A 21604-nucleotide genomic window follows, 5' to 3' on the forward strand; every position below is an offset into this window, starting at 1 on the left:
CAGCACAGGTGAGAGCAATGGGCAGATTCTGCCTACATGTTGCAGATGGAGTCGACAGGAACTGCTATCAGATTGGAAGTGAGGTGTGAGGGAGAGGAAGGCAAAGCTGGGCTCCTGTCTTCTGGCCTGAGGAACTGGGAGCCTGGAGTTGCCATCAGCGGAGCCAGGGAAGGCTTTGGGTGAAGGGTGTGGCCTCGGAGCCACTGTGCCTGAAACATCCAACTGGAGAAGTCTGGTGGGCAGCTGGATCTGTGAGTCGGGTGTGGGAGAGTTTCAAGCTGGCAATGCGCAACTGGAGTGGGTCGGCACAAGTGAGTCTCAAGATCGGATGAAAGCATCGAGAAAGGTGAGTATAGGCAGAGGAGAGGTGCTCCAGAGAACGGGTTAGGTGGAAGAGGAAGAACATGCCAAGGGACCAAGGAGAAATGGCCGGTGGACAAAAAGCAAGAGGCGGCAGCATCCTAGAAGCCAATGAAAGGACGAGGTTTAACGAGGAAATGGGAGTGATCGCTGTGCCAATGCTGTACGGAGGTCAAGTTCGAAAGACTGAGAACAGCCACTGGATCTTGCAAGAGGAGGCTACTAGTGATCTTGAGATCGGTGGTGCTGGTGGAGTGCAGGGAAAGTGCCTTTGGAGCAGTTGAAAGAGAAAGGGGGTGGTGCCATGGCGGAGTAGGCTAAGCCTCCACCTGTGGTGCCGGCATCCCATATGGGAGCTTGTTTGAATCCCGGTTGCTCCTCTTCCCATCCAGCTCTCTGCTAATGGCCTGGGAAAGCAGTGGAGGATGGCCCAAGTGCTCTGGCCCCTATACCCTCTTTGGATCACAACAGTGACCCAAAGAGGCACCAAGAGAGAGATCCGCTTCTATTCCTGGGAAGGATACCCACCCGGTTCAGTCAACCAAGAACAAAATCTCATCGTACTGCGGAGGGGGCACAGGGCACTTGTCATGGTAAGGAATGGCAGCCCGATAGCCCGATAGGCGTTCTGTAGACGAGCACTGTGCCAGCCGCCTTATCCCGAGATCCTGCACTTGGTTCTAGTCCTTGAGCTCCTTAGGAGAGGCGTACAACTGTCTCATTCACAGGCGGGGCAGCTGGACCAGAGCAGCTCATTTGCTCAGAAGCGCGCACAAGGGGGCGGTGTGGTGATGCAGCGCGTTAAGCCACTTGCTTGCCACCCTGTCACCCCTTATGGGAGTTGCTGGTTCAAGTCCAAGCTGCTCCACTTCTGATCTAGCTCCCTGCCAATGAAGCCTGGAGAAGGCAGTGGAAGATGGCCAAGTGTTTAGGCCCCTGCCACCCATGTGGGAGACCCAGATGAAGCTCCTGGCTCCTGGCTTCTGTCCGGCCCAGCCCTGGCAGTAGTGGCCATATGGAGAGTGAACCAATGAATGGAAGGTCTCTCTCTTTCTGTCTCTACCTCTCTCTCTGCCTTTAAAATCAATCAACCAATGCTTTAAAAATGTTTTAAAGGCACACAAAGAACCCAAGTGTAGCCAGCATCAAGGGCCTGTGCCTGTCTCACCTGCTTCGTCTTTGGCTCGTGCCGGAAGGAGAGACCCTCACAGCCACTGGCGGGCTCCTCCTCCGCTTTGGTCTGGTGAGAACCAAGGTCATGGCACTCTAAGAGGTGGGCACAATGGTGACAACTTCCAGTGCTCTCAACAAGACTTCAGCAAACACAGGAGACGAGACAAACAAGTCTTTCTTTTCTTTATTAAGGAGTCGAGATACACAAAGACTTAATAAAAAGTTACAGAAAAGGCTCAAGCATCATTGAGATCTTCAGGCATCACCCTCGTTTCACGACAATGGCCACCTGTCAATACTGCGTAACAGGCTGGGCACCCACGGGTGCTCCGTAATTCAAGTATCTTTCCTTCTAAGCAAACCCAACGTGGGATTTCGAAACCCAATGGGCTGCTAATGGGGGAAACTGGTTCTGATCGTCCTGTCACAGGCCTCAGGGGCCTCGGAGTTAGAATAGCCATGTGTTAGTGGGCCACGTAGGCCAACCAAGCACTCTCCCCAGCACGTGCCAGGAGAAGGTGCTCGGCAAAGCCCTAAGAGAAAGCATCTACGCATCCCCTGGGGGCAAAGTGCATGGGCAGTAAGTGGCCATGGCCCCATGGTGGGGACTCCCTCTGGGGAGAAAGGGAGCCCTCTGAGCAGGGTGCCAGAACGGGGAGGAGATCCGAGAGCACACCACGGCAGGGCATGGGGTGAGGGCACTGCAGGTAGGGTGTGTTTCAGGGTCATGTGAAGCCTGCACTATTCCCTGGGAAACCAGTGGGCATGTGAGGTTGTCATCACGGCCACAGGTCCCAGCGGGACCCAGAGCAGCTGTCGCAGCCTGGCCCTGCCAGGTGACGAGGGAGAAGCTGTATGGGGTATGCCCCAGGGTACACTCTACCTTCGCCCATCCAGAAGCTACCTCTGTCACTAGAACTCATGTCTGAAAATCAACTCACCTAACCTACAGGGAAAACAGGAGAAATGGGAGATGAAAGCTCCCCATTGGTCCAAAAGTGGAGGCTGCAGGTCAGTTGTCGATTGGTTTCTCCCATGGGTACCATGGAACTGAGCTGTGGGCCAATGCAGGATAGATCTCTGGAAGATGGGGCCGGCAGGGGGCGGGGGGCAGACCAGCAGCGCTCCGAGCCCTTGTGTCCAGCGCATTATCTTTACGGCTGAAGCTCTGCTCCAGGTCAACGATCTAGCTCCACTGCCGGGAGCAGCTGCTGGTGCCGTCGCCCCGTGAGCGGGGCTTCTTGTCTCCTTCGTCTCTGTCAGTGCAAAGCGTCTCCATCCTCACTTCTCCCGGCCCGCATCCCCAGCTGACAGCAGCCACCACACACGGGGCTGCGGAGCTGGTGGCTCGGAGAAGTCTAAGGCTTGGAAACAGCTTTGTCCTCCTGGGGTTCAGATAGCAGTACAGGATTGGGGGGACCCTGAAGGGCCTCATCTGGAATGTTCTCTCTCATCCTTCCATGCAGACATACAGGGCCATTTAGACTGCTAACTGTGACCTCCGACTAGCCAGAGTCCTAAGCCTCCTCTTGCAGCAGAATCATCCTCCAGCTGGCGAGCTCGCCGGGTTGGGGACTGTCAGAGGATCCAGGCGCCCCGATGAACAGTAGGCGCTCATCTTCCCTGGGGCTCTTTCTCCTAAGAGTGGCCAGGCGGCCTGCTGGGGGTGCCCTCGTTGGTTTGGTGACCTCATATGTGACATCTGGGAAATAAGGGCACCAGCTGTGCCCCTCCCTTCGGGGGCATGTGTGCTGCTGCCCCGCCCCCCACCTGGCTGCTGGCACCAGCACGTCGGCCGGAGCCGCCTTTCTTCTCTGGTGACGGAGTCTAGTCAAGAGCCAAGAGGTCGCTAAAAGGATGTTCCAAGGCAGCCGAATGCTCCGTCTTCAAATCCCGGAAAGGGCGTGCTCACCGACCGTCCTTTCGGAGTAGGAAAATGGCTTCTGGCCTGGGCGCTGCTCCACTGACGACTGCCCTGACTCGGCCTGGGTGAAGATTCAGCACGAACCAGAGTTTTCCTGATGGTGTCTGCGCGCTCAGGTCAGAAAGGCAGCAGGCAGCCCAGGGATGGACAGTGAGGAGGCGACGGGTCTGAGCCGGCCAGCGCCCTCTCGCACATCCGCGAGCACACGGCTGACCCCACCCTCCCTGAAAACCCAGCACACGCTTTTGCAAAGCCGACCAGCTTACTGCATACATCTGCTGGACAATGAAAACTCCTCTTAGAACTGGCACGCTTGTGCCAGCCACTGCCCTCGGCAAAGTAAAACCCCCTCTTCTAACACCTGCAGCCTCCACCTGCAAAACCCCGGCAGTCAGCACTTCCCGTCTCTCCCGTCCAGGCCACGAGGAGGGCCACATCCTCCCAGCTGGACCCACAGCCCAGGGCCCGAAGCCACAGCTCTCGCTGACACCGGTCCTCTCCGTCACTCTACTTTCGTATCGGGTTCAGTTTGGGCACCGCTGGGAGAACAGAGTCTACAGTAACAACAACATCTCAGACCTGTGACTGGGGAACTAGGGGGCTCTGTAGCAGTGGGCACAGACCCCTTTAGGAAAACAACAATCCTTAAAATAATTTAAAAATCTACAAAAGATGCCCAAGCTCAGACACCGAGGAGCGGCGGGCAAGGGCGGAAGCTTGCTCAGGGCTTGTTCTGTATTTGTAGGTGGACAGACACTTCCACCCCCACGAGGGGAGAGAAACAGCACACCTCCGAGGAGGGCCGGGCGGCTCAGCAGGCTCGCCAGGGGCTTCCTCATCTCCTGGGGGAAAGGAGAAAGCCCTGCCCCCCTGGGCAAGGCCCGCCCCTGCTGGCTCCCTGCCCTCCCTCCCTGTCTCCCTTCCTGTGCGAGGCCTTGGGCCGCGGGTGGTGGTTAGAAAGAGTGCTCAGTGCGGTTAGGTGGTGGAGGGGTCCCGAGGGCTGGCCGGGTCGTGGTCACTGCACCCCGGACCTCAGGCCTGTCACAAGATCACGCACTGCAGTTTGTGGGTGCCAGTGGCCCGGTCTCCCCGCCATTTGGTTTTCTTCTTCTTCTTCTGGCTTTTTTCAGGGATCTGTTGCCTTTTGGAACAATGAAGGACAAACAAGTCAGATCAGCCGTTGCTTCTCCCAGCCCCTCCTCCCTCACCCGCCCCCGGGCCTGTGCAGGTGCAGGGCGGCTGGGCCGGCTGGGGACAAACTGTGGGCTGCTGCTGACCTGGCCACAGGAGGGGGCCCTGGCAGGATGGTGTCGTCTCTGGAGACCAAGAAACTGGGGAGGGAGAGGCAGGGGACTCGAAGTCTCCCCGGCTCGGGGGACCTGCCAACACTGTGCTGCGGCTGCTTCCATTCACGCCTCAGTGAGGTCGGGTTTCGTGGCGTGTTGCCATTGACATCCGTGTTTCCCATTCTAAGTGAACCAGCAGGGCGGCTGAGTGAGGGCAAAGGCATGCTGACACGCTTTCTGTTGGCTTTTCCCAGGTCTGCAGCTGCCCTGGGAACCACAGGTCCCCACTGAAGCTGTCAGCGCAAGCTTCCGGGCAGTAGCGTCTCCCAGCTGCAGGCAAGGTGCCCCAGAGCAGCTCATCCCGAGAGCACAAACCCGGCAGCGAAGCCCTGGTGTGCAGGCTGTGCTCTGCCCGTGACGCTGGGCGATGGACACGTGGGGTGTGGACAGTGCAGGACAGAGGGGATGACAGGTACGCACGCTATTGGAGCCCCGGGTCTGGGTTCACCTGCGCAAAGGCGAACTTGGTACTCAGTACCCGAGACTCGCTGGCGAGAGGGAGTAGGGTGGAGACAGTGATGGGGAGCGCAGCCAGGGGGTCCTCCCAGCCTCCTGAGCACTGGTGATTAGGGTCTGGGCCGTGAGGGTACAAAGGACTATTCTAGAGGCTCCCGGGTACTGCTGACCACACAGGAGACCCATAGTGCCCCGTCTTCTCTACAAAACAGACATATGCGGCTCCATGCCCCGAGACCCAGAATCAGAATGTGGGGCGTGCAGAGAGGGCTCTGCTCTGGGGGCAGGGGAGAGGCGAGGGCCTCACTTCTCACCACGATGCAAGCTGCTGGGCTGCAGGGAGCCGCCCTCCAGGGACCTGAGTCTGAAGGGGTCTGCAGCCAGGGGGAAGGTGGGGGCAGGTGGAAAAGGCAGGGGAAAGACACGGAAGGGGGAACAGGAGTCGCGGAAGCAGACCCAGAACAGCCAGCCTTGGCCTCAGAGCCAGGGCCGTTGGCAGAGTCCATGGCTACAGCCAGGTGCCCACTGCACGGCACTGCTAGGGAGGTGGGAGGCGCTCACCTAATTACTCTAACGAGGTCATGGAAGGCTTTGTCCACGTTGAGAGGGGGGTCCTTGGCACTCGTTTCTATGTACGGAATCTGGAAGGCAAAGCTCAACTTGGTCAAAGCAACACCGAGATGCCCAAAGCCTTGTCCCCCTTAACAGTATAAACTCTCGGAGGGTCCGAGGGTCCCATAGGCTTTTTTAAAAAAATTATTTATTTGAAAATCACAGTTACAAAGAGAGAGAAGGAGAGAGAGATCTTCCTTTCACTGGTTCACTGCAACAGCTGGGCTCGGCCAGGCCCAAGCCAGGAGCCAGGAGCTTCTTTGGGATCTCCCATGTGGATGCAGGGGCCCTAACACTTGGGCCATCCTCTGCTGCTTTCCCAGGTGCACTAACAGGGAGCTGGATTGGAAGTGGAGCAGCTGGGACTCGACCCCACACCCACATGAGATGCCGGCGCTGCGGATGGCAGCTTTACCTGCTACGCCACAGTGCCAGCCCTCCATATGCTTTTCAAGTCCCTGGCCCTAAGCGTCAAGCTTCCTTGGAGGGCTCTCGCTCTGTGAGGCTGGGACATTTCACTGATGGCTTTGCCAGTTTCTTCTGCCTCCCTAGTCTCAGAGAGGGTTAACAGTTCCCCAAAATGGAATCTCCATGACTTTGTCAGACACTTGAAGACTAACACTTGGTTCATTTTCCAGACTAAAACACATTCTGGGGGCTAGCATTGTAGTGCAGCAGGCCATCCCATATGGGCGCCGGTTTGAGTCCCAGATTCTCCACTTCCAATCAAGCCCCCTGCTAATGTGCCTGGGAAAGCAGAGGAAGATGGCCCAAGTGCTTGGGCCCCTGTACCCAGGTGGGAGACCCGGATGAAGCTCTTGGCCTTGGCCTCAGCCTGGCCCAGGTCCAGCCATTGTGGCCATTTTGGGGGAGTGAACCAGCAGATGGAAGCTCTGTCTCTCCCTCTTTCTGTCACTCTGCCTTTCAAATAAATAAAATAAACCTTAAAAAAAAAAAAAAAGAAAAAGCCGGCCGTCGCGGTGGCTCAACAGGCTCATCCTCCGCCTTGCGGTGCCGGCCCACCGGGTTCTAGTCCCGGTTGGGGCGCCGGATTCTATCCCGGTTGCCCCTCTTCCAGGCCAGCTCTCTGCTATGGCCCGGGAAGGCAGTGGAGGATGGCCCAAGTACTTGGGCCCTGCACCCACATGGGAGACCAGGAGAAGCACCTGGCTCCAAGCTTTGGATCAGCATGATGCGCCGGCCGCTGCGGCCATTGGAGGGTGAACCAATGGCAAAAAGGAAGACCTTTCTCTCTGTCTCTCTCTCTCTCTTACTATCCACTCTGCCTGTCAAAAAAAAAAAAAAAAAGAAAAAGAAAAAAGAAAAAAGAAAAAAAAAGCCACACACATTCTGATTCTATGCTTTTTCTTTCCAAGCTCTCTCTACCTTGGGGGTGATTTCTGCCTGTTTCTCTGGGGCCCGCTGTGACTCTGGTGATTGTGGTGAGTTGTGCCCGCCCTCGCCCCCACCCCCAGCCCAGCAAGCCTGGCCAGCCCGGCTCTTGTTTGGGCTGTGAGCCAGGAGCCTAGCCACGTGTATGCAAGGTTTCTGCTGGGGGATCAGCCCCCAGCTGGAAGGCAGCAAGCAGCATGTGGGAGATGTGGCCGAGGGGACCCCACAGGCTGGGTCTCCAGGGCCAGCATCTACACGACGTCTGGGGCTGGCAGGAGACAGCAAGAGTTCTGCAGCCAGGACACACTCCGGTGTCCTCATCTACAACAGGGACCCACAAAGGCAGGAAGTGCTCCCCACCGGGCGCGTGCAGCATCCGGGGGCCACACATAGGCCTCCCTTGATGAGAGGGAAGTGAGCCGACTTATTTGTCATGACTTGTTTCTGATGACAAAATTCATGCCTTTCCTTAGAAGACAGGTGCAAAGGAAAAGCACGTGGGGAGAGGACAAGTGATTGACACTTTGCATGGGGGCGTGGAGGCAGAGGGTAGCACAGTGCGGGGCTTCACAGGAATAAGGCTCAGAGTATAGCCCGACAGCATCTTCCCGAGGTCACGGTCACCTGGGGTCAGAGGACTCCTTACAGCTGACTGCTGGCCCAGGGCAGACTGTGACCTTGAAATCCTTTGACCACACTGGGAACCCCTGGTAAGACTGAAAGAAACCTGCCAGGGATGCTGAAGCAGCTGCAATGCCTCTTCCAGGCTGGACACCATGTCCAGAGGGGAGCAGGGTGCCGCCTGATAGATACCTGGGAGAGCCCTAAGGCCCCTGAGCCAGGAGAGCCCAAGGTGCTGCCCTGGGCACGCCCTGAAGGCAAGCGGGAGAGCACCTGCAGCTTCTTCACCTCTGGTCCTCCTGTGAGCACAGGTGGCCCTGGGCCTGGGGGTCTCAGCCCTGCTGCCTGTGCCACACCCAGCTGTGTTGTCCTGCCAGCTCCTCCCACACAGTCTACTTGGCTGGTGGGCCCTGCTCGAGTCAGCAGGTCCTGAACTGAGGGAAACCCTGGGCAACAGCAGCGCCACTGCCCGCCCCCACACAGCCAGCAAAGGCCCCTGATGGCCTGGGGCCGGGGGAAGAGGGCGCCTGTCTGGAGAGCTGGAGAGGATTTTTGGGCCTCAGAGCTGTAACACCAGCACATCATCAACAGCAGGTAGCTCACGGGGTCACGTGTCGGGATGAGGAAGGCGGCAGCACACTGGGAAACAGCACCAGGCTGAGAGCCAGGAGACCTGGGTGCGGGGCACTGCTCACCGCGGGAGATCCTGCCGAGTCACCTACTCACCTGCCTCTCATTCTCTCCTTCCTTCCTGCCCCACCCCCTTTTAAAGATTTATTTATTTGAAAGGTAGAGAGGAGAGGGAGAGACAGGAGCCCTAGCAGGCAGCTGGCTCAGCAGTGGGAGAGGCACTGTGGCCCAGCTGGTTTAACTGGGACCACCTGGAACGCCCGTGCACCAAACCCGAGTGCTGGATCGAGTCCCAGCTGCTCCGCTTCTCATCAGCTCCCCGCTAATGCGCCTGGGAAGGCAGCAGGAGATGGTCCAAGCACTTGGGCCCCTGCCACCCATGTGGGAGACTCGGATGGAGTTCCAGGCTCCCGGCTTCGGCCTGGCCCAGCCCCACTGTTGTGGGCAATTAGGGGAGTGAACCAGACAAAAGAACACTGTCGGTCTGCCTTTCAAATAAATAAGTCTTATTTAAAAAAAAAAAAAAAAAAAAAGAACAGAGGAGCCAGGGACTGAACTAGACGCTCTGACGTGGGATGTGGCATAACCACTGCGTGGAGCCCGGACAGTGAGATGCTCACGGCTCCCGGCCCACCTCTGCCCTGGCTGCCTGCGCCCCGCCCCTGCGCGTGCTCCACGAGCCCTGACGTCCGGGCTGCCGGGCGTCCACACTCCCGCACTCCACGAGGCCTAACAGTGAATGGGCTCAGTTCCCAGGTTCCCCTGGGGTCTTCTGCCCAGTTCCTGTCTCGCTTGCGCACCCCTCCCCACAGAGGCCTGTTCTTTCCTTGGCTCCCAGCCCCCCGCGCGGCATTCCTCACTCTGCACCTCCCAGGGCGGAAGTCCTGGCCCATCTCCAGCCACGCGCTCGGGCTCCTGGCCTCAAGGCCTGACACGCCAGTGCCTTCCCACATTCGCCTCGGGCCTGACACGCCTGACTCTGCCTGCCTGGCTCCTCCAAGCCCCCTCAAATCTGAAAGACCCAGGGCCGAGCTCCGGGCCTTCCCCGCACACCTACTCCCACCGTCTTCCGGGCGCGGCCTGCATCCCCGGGCTTCTGATGATCTCACACCCTGGACTCATCCTCAGTGCCTTTCCTTCCCTCCCTCCCTATCCAGCCTGTGAGTGAATCCTGCCTGCTCTCGGACACAGCTGACTCCACCGACTTCTCGTCACCTTTATGAGCTCCACAGGGCCCAAGTCGTCAACCCACACCGGCCTCCCCGCCCGCTCGCACCCTTGACCCCTACGGGCTGCTCCCAGCACACAGCTGTCAGGCCATGCCACTCCTCCCCGAAAGCCCCCCAGAGCTTCCCCCTCCCTTCCCATGACCACCCCTCCAGCTCCCTCGACTTCAATCACACTGGCCTCTCCACGGTTCCACGAATGCTCACCTCAGGGCCTTTGCACATTCTTTCCCCAGCTATCTGTGTGGCTTAGTCCATTACTTCCTGTAACTCCTTACAGAAATGGGCCCTTCCCAGCGTGGTTCTCCTGGCACTGTATTTGCAAAAGTCCCCCCCCCCCCCCTTCCCTCTCCTCTTCCCGGATCTGTCTCCACAGCACGTGTAATAGCACCTTCCCACACACTCTGATTCGCTGTGGTGACTGTCCATCTCCCATCTCTGGAAGTTAGCACCAGGGGGCAGGGGCCATTGTTCCCCAGGGCCTAGAGGAACTACTGGAGGAACAAGTGAATGAAACACGACAGAGGCTCCTCCCTGTCTGCCCAGCTGGGCTGCCCGGTGGAGGGGAAGGGGCATCTCTACAGCAGGCAGAGGGGACTAGACTAGTGTATGACGAGGCCATGGTGGGGGAGGGGGGGGCCCGGAGACCCCACCAGCACTGTCCAGAGCACAGAAGGCCAGGCAGCCCAGTGACGGGCCTGTGTGCTCCCTCATCCGGTGGGGACAACGGTACCTGCCGCAAGGTGTGCCAGTGAGGAGATGACGGTGGGGGGGGGGGGCACAGTGCCCGGCTCACAGCAGGCCAACGGCTGAGCCTGGGCGCTCAGCATAAGCAGGGGCTGACTCAGAGAGGCGGACAGAGCCAGCCCTTCTGCCACAGCTCAGCGATGGATCTGCTCAGCCTTGGGGGTGCTGACCATGGCCTCCAGGCCACCCTGAAGGTGCCTGGTCCTGACCTTAGGGTCTCTAATGACAAGGGAGGCTGCGTTCTCTCTGGTCTGCTGTCTTACACCAAACTATCCCCCGCCACGGATGCTCTATGCGGCCTCTCTGTGGAATCCAGCTGGCCACCCAGGAGGCCACGTTCCGTTTGCAGAGACCAGGGCTGCTTGGACCAGGGGGGCATTAACCCCCCCACACACACACACACACACTCACATACTCACACACCCACACACCTACATTGTGTTTGGTCGCCATTTCTTTTCCTTGCTCCCTGGTGATTTTCCTCAAGTGCATCAAATCGACCTTGTTGGCCACCAGGATCATCGGGAATGACTCCCTAGGAAATGAAGAAACAGCAGCGCTGTGAAGTCTGTCTTTCCATTAAGGCTGTGCAACCACACCTGAGGCCTGACACAGCCCCCGGCGCCTCCCGGGTTGGCCTGGGGGCTGTGGGGCCCCATCCCTCCTCCTCCTCCCTTTCCAGAAAGAGGTGAGGGCCTGGGTGGGAGGGGCCTGTTGCAAGGCCAGCAGTGAGGCCCCGAGGGGCTGCAGGCCCGGTACCGGCTCCCCGCCTCGGGCCCCATCTCTCAGTCGTGCTGATGTACCAGCTGTGCAGGGCTGTCGGGGCCAGCAGCCACGACTGGTGAGGAGCTCCGGGGACAGGGTCCCCCACACAGTTGGCACTGCGTAATTGGCAGCTGCAGAATCAGGACAGCTCCCAGGGGAGGGATCCAGAGGCCTTAAAGACTTCCTGACCTCGTGGCCAGATCCTTGTCCCAAAGGGAGGGACCGTCAGTCTCACGGCCTCTTTGGCAGCATGGCGTATTTTCATTCAAAATACTGTCGTCTGCTGAGTGAAAACACATCCTTCCACTTCTGTGATCCGTAAGGAAGCTGCCTGTGCTCCCACGTCTGTCACTCACGTCTTCTCTCTTCAGAGTCCTATGTTCAGGGGCTTGGTCTGCATCAATCTATTGGAGCTGTGTGTGCGTGTATGTGCCCGTGTGCAAGCACGTGTGTGTGCATGTAGGTGCACTGTGCGGGTGTACGAGTGTGTGTGCGTGTGTGTGCACACCCCTATGCCAGGTAAAGGTACTAAAACCGGACCTTTGGTGCGGATTCTGGCGTAGTGGGCTAAGCCTCTGCCTGTAGTGCCGGCATCCCCTATGGACGCTGGTTCAAGTCCCGGCTGCCCTACTTCCGATCCAGCTCTCTGCACTGGCCTGGGAAAGTAGTGGAGGATGGCCTAAGTCCTTGAGCCCCTGCTCCTGGCTCCTGGCTTCAGACTGGCCCAGCTCTAGCAGTGGCGGCCATTTGGGGAGTGAACCAGCGGATAGAAGACCTTTCTGTCTCTCCTGTTCTCCGTCTGTAACTCTGCCTCTCAAAAAAATAAAATAAAATCTTAAAAAAAAAAAAAAGAAACAGGCCTTTAGGTCAGGTCTTAAATGGATTTTTTCATCCTTACTGGGACTTACTTAGTTTGCTATTTTTCTGTTAGTCTTTTTATTTTCTTTATGTTTCTTCTTTGAGATCCAATTAACTGACCACTCGGGCCTAAAACAGACTCCAAATTATTCAACTACTACACACGATGCTCAGGGGAAGAAATGAGCCTGTAATTAGGGGGTCAGAAGCCTCAGAGTCCCATGTGATTTAACCAAGTATGGCGCACACTGGAGAGAACCTCCGCTTTCTCTTTGATCATAACATAATTGGGAAAACAGAGATGTCGCCCACCCGTGATTCCTTGACTGAGGGGTGGGAGGGAGCTGAGCCTGGAAGCCTTGGAAGCAGTGTGGCCTGGCAGAAAGAACGAGGGAGCCACAGAGGAACGAATAGGGAGGTCAGTGGGGCAGGACACGAGCAGCTCGGCCCCACTGTGCTGCAGCTGCCTCTGAAAATCAGAGAGGCCGACAGAGGAAAGGGATGGGGGACAGAGAGGGAGAGAGGGAAGACAGAGGCCCTGTCGAGCCAGAGCAGGGGGCCCTGGCTGCTGCCCTCACCTGTCCTTGACACGCAGGATGAGCTGGTGGAAGCGGTCCACGTGCTCGAAGCTGGCCTTGTCAGTGACCGAGTAGACGATGAGGAAGCCGTCCCCCGTGCGCATGTACTGCTCCCGCATGGCGCTGAACTCCTCCTGCCCGGCTGTGTCCAGAACTAGGGAAGAATAAGGCCACTCAGGAGCTGTCACCAGTCTCCCAGGCTGCTGCTGTCCCCTCTGAGGCTGGGCACGAGCTGTTCCCATGGGGGGGGGGGTGCTGCACAAGCTCCCTGAGACTGATCATGATTGCATCCAGATGCTGACGTAAGAATACACTGAAGGTATACACACATGTACGCACACAGCATAACCGCCAAACAGAAACAAAACCCCAAATTCCCTAATCAGTGGAAGAAAAAAAAAAAAAAACAGAATAAAGTAAGTGGGACCAAGCCAGCAAAAGGCAAAAATACACCTAATAAAAATAAGCAAGTGCGGCCGGCACCGTGGCTCAACAGGCTAATCCTCCACCTAGCGGCGCCGGCATACCGGGTTCTAGTCCCGGTCGGGGTGCCGGATTCTGTCCTGGTTGCCCCTTTTCCAGGCCAGCTCTCTGCTGTGGCCCGGGAGTGCAGTGAAGGATGGCCCAAGTCCTTGGGCCCTGCACCCTATGGGAGACCAGGAGAAGCACCTGGCTCCTGGCTTCGGATCAGCGCGGTGCACCGGCCGCAGCGGCCATTGGAGGATGAACCAATGGCAAAGGAAGACTTTTCTCTCTGTCTCTCTCGCTGTCCACTCTGCCTGTCAAAAAAAAAAAAAAAAAAAAAAAAAAAAAAGCAAGTGCAATAAAAAGTAGACATGAAATAAGATGGCAGAAATAAATCTAATCACAACAAATGCAAATGTCTTAAACTTACCTCTTAAAAGCAGATATTTAATCAAAATTCATCCACTAATACAAAAGACACACATGTAAAACAAAACGACCTGAAAAGGATAAAAGTAAAAGAATAAAAAATAGTACGCCGGAAACAGGCTAACTAAGAGAAAAGAAGGGAATCAAACCAGAAGTCCAGGCCAGGCCATTAAACAGGAAAGGGTTCAAGCAACAAGACGTGGCCAGGTTAATGAATCCCAAGCATCTGAGAACACTGCCTTAAAATATAGACGCATAAAAATCAATCTTGAAGAAAACGTAGAAAGTGACACATCCCACAGCCACTGTGAGACATCTGAAACCCAGAACAAAAGGCTCCCCCAAACTAATGAGCTCTCCTTCAACAACACCATTTAAAAACTTAATCTGAGAGGGGGAACAAACTTCACCCACCAGCAGCGAATAAGCGCTTCTCAAACACACATGGCCATAGGTTAGGCTGTAAACAAAAATTTCAGCAAATTACAAAGAGGAAAAAATCATACAGGCCAGGTTTTGCCTATAATATAGTAAGATTTGAACAGAAACAAGAGTACAAAAGAATCTACCCACTGGAAAATGTTAAAAGCTACATTGCTTTAGAACCCTCTAGTCAAAAAAGAAAAGCAAAGCAGAAATTACAACCAATGTAGAAGTGAAAGACAACGGACAGTAATAAAAGCAAAGCGGTACTCGGAGGAAAATTAAAGTTTTAAATGCATGTCAGAAAACAAAACTGAAAGTTAACTCGGCATTTGAATTACAAGTTTAAAAAAAAAAGCATAAAACCAAAGAAAAGAAATCACCAATGAAGGTAGAAATTACCAAAAAATGAAAGGACAGTGAATGTAGTTGATATCCAAAACCCCATTGTCTGAAAGGACTGTTAGAACAAAAGAAAACAACCTTTAGCGATTCTTATCAGAGAAGACAAGAGAAACACCTGGAATGAGAAAAGGCCTATGCCTGTCGTTACAGATACATATTTCACTATGAGAAGAAACTATGCAGTTTGATAGCAATAGCTTTTCCACTCTGGATGATTTAAGAAAATATAAATGATCAAAGTTTGCTAAAAAAAAAATATAAAATCTGAATATGCCAATCACTGTGGTTGAAACTGAGAGACAACCTCTATCCCACGGAAGTCACTGGGCTCCAGGACAGCAGGTGCAACAGGGACGAGGGGCTGGGATCCATCCCGTGTCCACCCCTGCCCTCCGCACACAGACCCTGGGGTGCCTTGGTCACAGGCTCTCATCAGCTCTGCTTCTGCAGCACTGCCCCAGGGAGGCTGCAGACGGTGGGCACAGCTGTGCTTCGAAGGCATCAGGATTTGGCCGCTCACGACAGGAAGGTTGGAGGATGGCAGAGACAGAAAGTGTTAGTCACCCCGGGAGAAGAGGAGCTGCGCCAGGGCGTGGAGGTGAGACGGGGAAGGCGAGGGCCAGAGCCAGCCTGGGACGGGAGGGTAGAAGGAAGCAGACTGCGGAGAGAGTCGGCGCTGCACACATGCACCTGCCCTGCCCGGCCCAGGGGCTGGCACCGCAGAGCGGATGGCATGCAGCAGAGACCCTGGGGCAGTTGGATCTCAGGGACTTTGGAAGCTGAGCCCCACAGTGGGGTCCCAGGCAGACTGCAGCCAGCATGGAGCCAGCACCAGCCTGAGTCCTAACTGCGACTGTCTGTAGAGACCTGCCCCTTGCCCTCTGTTCAGGTTCCCCTGCTAATGAGCAGTGGAGGCAGGATGTGTGCCTACGCCCCCTGAGTGGAAGTCTTGCTCTGCTGTTCACCCCAGCCCGGATCTGAGCTGGGAGCTGGCAGCAGGGTCCCCAGGGCCCGTGGAGAGGAGCAGGTCTAACGGGGGTTGGGGCGCAGGCCCACGGGCTGCAGAGATGAAAGATGAGGCCTGGAGGCTGTGCTCCCAGCCCCAGCTCCGGCCCCACCTGCCTACACCAACCTCCCTCCGCTCTGCATCTGTGCCTGGGCAGCCCCAGGCAGGGGCAAACAGGGGCTGTGCGGGCGTGGGTCCCTTTAAGTCCTGAGCGCCAACTTCCAGGGCCTTCAGAGAATCCCCGCTATTCTGAACTTTCCTAGTTGCCCTCCCACTCCCTGCAGGACTGCAGCCCACGCTTCCATACTCTTCGGGCCTGCATCACAGCTCTGGAACTGAAACAGGCCCACCGGGAGACAGACCTCACAGCCTGGCCCCGCCACCCCGGCTGCTTCGCTGCCACTGCTGCTGCTGGGGAAAAGCACTTGCCAAGTCCTCCAAGTGTTCCACGTAGCGTCACCCCGTGGCCTCCACGGCTGTACACCAGGAGCCCTGGAACACCCGGCCACAGACAGACTCGCCCGTGCACAGACCCAAAGCAGAGACAACCCAAGTGTCCATTGACTGATGGGGGAGGAAAAGAACTATGATGCAGCTGAAAACTAGAACGCTGATCACACTTGAAAAGGAGTGAAACACGACACACACTACACCACGATGAACCTTGGCAACTAAGCAAAAGGCACCAGTCACAAAAGACCATGTGTTGCGTGCGTCCATGCCCATGAAATGTCCAGGCTAGGCAAATCCAGAAAGGCGGCAGTTACTGGGTGCAGAGGCTGGCGGGGGGGTGGGGATGGCTCCTGGGGGCAGGTGGCTCTGGAGGGGGTGATGAGAGTGTGAGGATGGGGGTTCTAATCCCCAGTTTGTGGCTGCACAATGCTGGATACAATAAAACCATTACCTCCTGATTTAAAAAGCTGTGAGAAAACAGTCTGCCTACTGCTCTTTCTCGGACATAGGCGTTCCCCCTGCCTCCTGCTGCAGCTGGCCGACGGCCTGGCCCTGCTGCTGTATGAGGCCGCTCGCCCATGCTCTGTCCCGTCTCCAGCAGTCCCTGCCCTCTTGCTATTGGTTTTTATTTCCACCAGGACGGGATCCTGCTATCACTTTTCTCATCTTAAAATATCAAATAGAACCCAAAACAGGGAGCCCCCCACCCCGCTTTGGCCCTGCGTCTCCCTGCAGCTGCCCACCACATCTCGCCTCCTCTTTGCCAACCTTCCTTGCCTTGTCTGTTCTCATGGTCTGCACGCCACTCCTTCTTGATCACTTTCTAAACAGCCTGCCACTCCCAGAGCCAGCCCACCCAGCGGCTCTTTCAAGCCACCGGGGACCTCCACCGACCTAAACCCCATGGGCACGGCCCCCTCGGTTCTCCTCCCATAGCAACAGGCTCTGCTCACTTCTCTCAGCCTCTGCACACCTCGCTCACCATACTCACCTCCACAACTCACCTCCTGGTTTTGTCTGTCAAGTCTCAGCCTCCCATCTGCAGCCCACGCCTCTCCCCTGGCCCAGGCCCCTGACTTTCGTTGGTACGGGTGGTGTGGAAGGCAGCTCAGGTGTCATGTGACCAACACTAGACTCCTGGTTTCTTCCCCAAAGCATGCTGTTCACCAGGCTTCCCAATCTTCATAAATGAAACTATTCTACCAGGAGGGCTGGGCCAAAGACTCTTCCTGCCCTGTGTCCCACAGGATTCTGTCTGCTCCATCAACCAATCCTGGGGTTTCCTCCTTCAAAACACCTACACCCTCCCACTGTTTCCGGGCACCAGTGGCCTAGTCTTCCTCTTACCTGGGCTCCTTGCAGCTCTCCTGGGTCCCCTGCTGCCTATTCCCAATACAGCCAGAGTGAGCCTTTAAAACATCAGCCAGGGGACTGGCACTATGGCGTAGCGGGTAAAGCTGCCGCCTGCAGTGCTGGCATCCCATATGGGTGCCAGTTTGAGTCCCGGCTGCTCCACTTCCGATCCAGCTCTCTGTTATGGCCTGGGAAAGCAGTGGAAAATGGCCCCTTGAGCCCCTGAACATGTGTGGGAGAGCTGGAGGAAGCTCCTGGCTTCAGATCTGTGCAGTTCTAGCCATTGCAGCCAATTGGGGAGTGAACCAGCAGATGGAAGTCCCTTCTCTCTCTCTCTCTGACTCTGACTTTCAAATAAATAAATAAATCTTAAAAAAAAAAAAAATCGGCCAGGTCTGTCCCCTCGAAGGTTTCCTATTTCCCACAAGCCCTGTAGGATCAGTCCCCTCCAGCCATCTGTCTGACTTCTCCTGCTCCCTGCACCTCCACCCCCCACCCCTGCCTCCTAGCTTTTCTATGCCCCTAAACAGGCCTCAATTCCCCTTCTCCAGGGAGCCAGGCAGCCCTCATGACCACGTTGGATGACATGCCGGCATTCCCTTTGGGTCTGTTCCCGGGAAGGCATGGGCGTCTGTGAAATGGGCATAAGCGTTCCTGCCTCCACACTGGCTCTGTGGATTAGAGATCCATTGAGAGCTCCAGGCAAGGTGGGCAGGGGATACTGTCCCTCTCCTCAGGGAGCTGACAATTTATAGCTTTCGTTTATTCTGGGCTACACCAGTGAGGGTTACCCCCTGTGGATGCAAACCCCACAGATGAAGGCACAAGGGCTTCACTCCGAGGCTGTCTCTGAGCAAAGGGCAGGGGAACCCCTGGGGACATGGGGAACACAGGGGGACACAGGCAGCACTGGGCACTTGGGAGTGCCGTCTGGCACAGGGCAGGCAGGGGGATCCCAGACTGATCAGCCAGGCTGGATGCACGGCTTCCAATGGTGACCAACACAAAGTTCTGAAATTCGGGCTCAACCCCATCTCACCAGCAGGAGTCTGACCTGGCTGTTGGCAGATGCAAAGGCAAATCGCCTGGACTGTGGGGTACTGATGAGCGGGGACTGAGCCCAGGCCTCAGGGCTGAGTGCAGCTCAGCGGCTGGGAGGGGAGGGTCCTTCACTTCTGGGACTGGCTGATGGGGCTACGGGGAGCACAGAGCGGGTTCAGGTCCCCAGCTCTGGGGACAAAAGGAAGGGGGCTCTAATCGGTCGTGTGACCCAGAACTCCTTACTTCACCTTTCTGAGTCTCTGCTTGGGTCCGACCAGTCTGAGGGCTGGACTTCCCAGGGGTGGGGCTCTTGGGGCACAGGGTAGCAGTGGCCGGAATTTTCCAGTGGGTCGGAGTATCTCACTATTTTATCAACCTTGCGGCAGTCCTGCTTACGTGTGGAGGCAGAGGAGCTCTGCTCACCTGAGTGATCTAATCTCCCGCTGCTACCATCGATGCATCTCACGGATCTCAAGTTAGCAGAATTGTTACAGGCGGAACAGCAAATTCAGGTCAGCTGTAACTGCTACCGTGCCGTGCGCAGAATGGCGAGAGAGCACTTGGGAGGAAAACTGAGCTCAGTATGAAAAAGGGATTTTTTTTAATGTGAATTTCCAACAGCTAGGGATGGGCCAGGGGCCTCAGTCCAGGTCTCACACATGATTGGCAGGGACCCAAGTATTTGAACCACCACCTGCTGCCTCCCAGAATGCATGATGGCAGGAAACTGGACTCGAGACTTGAACCCAGGCCCGCTGATACAGCATGTGGGCCTATGAACCCTTGTATCACATGCTCACCCTGTGGAAGCCCTGCCCCAGGGACCTGGAGATCAGTGAGTTCCAGGGCTGAGAGCAATACTGATGGAGCCAGCGGGAAGGGTCAGGCCACGGCCTGCAGGGCTGGATTGACAGCCTCCGGCCAGCTCCCTCATGCAAGCAGAGCGGGAAATTCCTCCCGCAGGCTGCAGGCAGGGCAAGGGCAGGCAGGGGTGGGAGGACTGGCAGCTCCGCCCGCATCCCTTTGGTAGCTGGGGCCTCCGGGCAGGGCCCGAGCGGCTGCGCACAGCAGCCCATGGGGGAGAGGCCCTGACTGTCCCGTCCCCTCTCCCTGCCCTCCAGCTTGCCTCGCCTCCCATCCCCTCTGAGAAGACAACAGCACTGTGTCTGGGGTTTGGGCAGAAGCCAGGGTAGCTGTGTCCCGGCTTCTGCGGGTGCAGGAGAGGAGCCAGCTTTCGCTCCTTGCAACAACCGAGCCCCAGTGGGCAGACAGCGGGACACCCAGGCTGCAGGGCTGGGCCTCAGAGCCCCTAGGTGGAGGCTCAGGGCCCAACCCTGTTCTCTGTGATGGAACAAAGAGGAAAGTTGCAGAGGCGGGCTGGGCAGAGGATGGAGCTGGGAGCTGTAAGGGGCCAGAGGCAGTGTTCCCCGACCTAGAGGCTTGCGCCAGAGCAGGACAGGGTAGTCTACAGCTCCGGGCTGGCTCTACCACGCAGCAAGTATGGCCCCCCGGCAAGTCACTGCTCCCCCTGCAGGTCAGCCTCCTCAGGCGCCAGGCAAGGGGTGCACACCACAGAGCTCAGCGGGCCTGCAGCCCTGCCCCAGGCTCTGTGGCCAAGGGAGATGGGAGCAGGGACCTGGCTGACATGGATGTAAGCATGCAGTCAGCATCGTCCCTGCTGCCACAGCGTCCACCCACAGATGAACACATGACCGAACAAGGTAGGCACACACGCCGGAGTCCCGCTCGGCTTGGAAAGCCGCTTAGTCACTCGCCACAACATGGGAGGATCTAGAAGATACTCAGCCGCAGGCTCAGGGCTTCCTGACTCCTGAGGCAAGAGAACTGGGGCAAGGGGGTGGGGGTGGGTCCCACAGCTGAGAGCCAGGGCACCAGGCTGTCCAAAGTCAGAGCCCGGAAGAGAGGGGCCCGCAGCACGGCAGGGTGGAGCCAAAGCAAACATGGCCACCGGGGGGTGGGCGCTGGAGGGTGAGGAAGCGGGGTTCCCAGAGGTGTGGCCTTGACTGTGGAAAGTGAGACGAGAGACCCAGGCCCCTGTGGAAAGAACTCAGGGTTGACTTGCTCCGAAGCCGGGGTCCCACAGACACGGGGGGCCTGGCACTGGCCCCTGAGGTCACCTGTCGTCCATCACTGAGGTACTGGGAGGATGCAGGCAATGTGGCCCCTTGAAGCAAAACAAGAAAGTAGAGGGCCTATGGGACCCTCAGAGAGGGCACCAGAGAGCCGGCTTCCTGAGCAAGCATACAGAGCTCTGGTGGAGACTCATGGCAAGTGTCCACTCATCCCGGCCACCAGCCTCACAGCCTCTCCCTGGTGCCCCATTCCCAGGGGCACGGGGATCAGCCGTGGCACAGGGACACAATGTCCCTATCCTACCTCAGCACAGCATGCAGGAGACCAAACTCTCGAAGGACTCCCCTTTATTTCCTTAAAACAGAGACAATCAGGGTAGTGGCCACAGTCACGTGTGTGTAGATCAGCAGAGTTTCTGGGGGTGGGCGTTGTGGTGGACTGGGTTAAACCTTGCTTGGGGCACCTGCAGCCCACCTAGGACCACTGGTTGGAGTTCTGACTACTGGGCTTCCCGTGAGGGTGCCTGGGAGGCAGCAGATCATGGGTCAAGTACTTGGGCACCTGCCACCCACATGGAAGACCCAGATGGAGTTCAAGACTCCTGACTTTGGCCTGGCCCAGCCTCAGATGTTGTAAGCAACTGGGGGGTGGGGGGGTGAACCAGCAGATGAAAGATCTCTGTCACTCCGCCTGCCTCTCTCTCTCTCTCTCTCTCTCTCTCTCTCTCTCTCTCTCTCTATATATATATATATATATATATATATATATATATAAAACTGTGGTTCTGGGAGATATATAGATATATATATATATATAAAACCCTGCCTTTCAAGTAGATCAAAAATAAACAAATAAACATAAATTGAGAGTCAGAGAGTGTGTGTGTGCAGTATGCTTAGCATGGGCCTCACCCAATGCCCAGTACTCACGACAGTTCTCCTGCTCCCACTCACCATCACCAGCATCCTCCTCTTCGTCCTCAGGCCACCACGCTCTCACTGAGTGTAGAAGGAGACTGCAGAGTTCTGCACTCTTGGAGTTCAGCGGCTATGGGCAGCCACAGGCAGCTCCAGGCCTAGCGCCTCCCCTATGCTGGGTGACTCCAGAGAAGCAGGCCCCCAGGGCTCTGCGTGCCCAGGGAAAGTCCTGGCCACCCCAGAGCTGCATGCCCCCAGAGAAAGGTCCGCCAGAAAGACAGGAGCCAAGTTATACTCAGGTCCACGCACAACCAGCCTTCAGTTACAGCT

At 56.8% G+C, this 21604-nt stretch overlaps 1 protein-coding gene across 2 annotated transcripts in view; it reads right to left on the reverse strand.

Moving 5' to 3' along the window:
- Positions 1-1890: 1890 nt before the first annotated feature.
- MRAS (muscle RAS oncogene homolog) overlaps positions 1891-21604 on the reverse strand; it is a 56029-nt gene continuing 36315 nt past the window's right edge. For both annotated transcript variants that reach the window (XM_062214178.1, XM_062214169.1), the window contains exons 3-6: positions 12689-12842; positions 10923-11022; positions 5821-5900; positions 1891-4598 (exon numbers count right to left, since the gene is read on the reverse strand). In XM_062214178.1, coding sequence (XP_062070162.1) covers positions 4499-4598; positions 5821-5900; positions 10923-11022; positions 12689-12842 — 434 coding nt within the window. In that variant the 3' untranslated portion in view covers positions 1891-4498. The remainder of the gene's footprint in view (positions 4599-5820; positions 5901-10922; positions 11023-12688; positions 12843-21604) is intronic.

This window comes from Lepus europaeus, chromosome 2, assembly GCF_033115175.1.
Source record: "Lepus europaeus isolate LE1 chromosome 2, mLepTim1.pri, whole genome shotgun sequence".
Taxonomy (NCBI): Eukaryota; Metazoa; Chordata; class Mammalia; order Lagomorpha; family Leporidae; genus Lepus; species Lepus europaeus.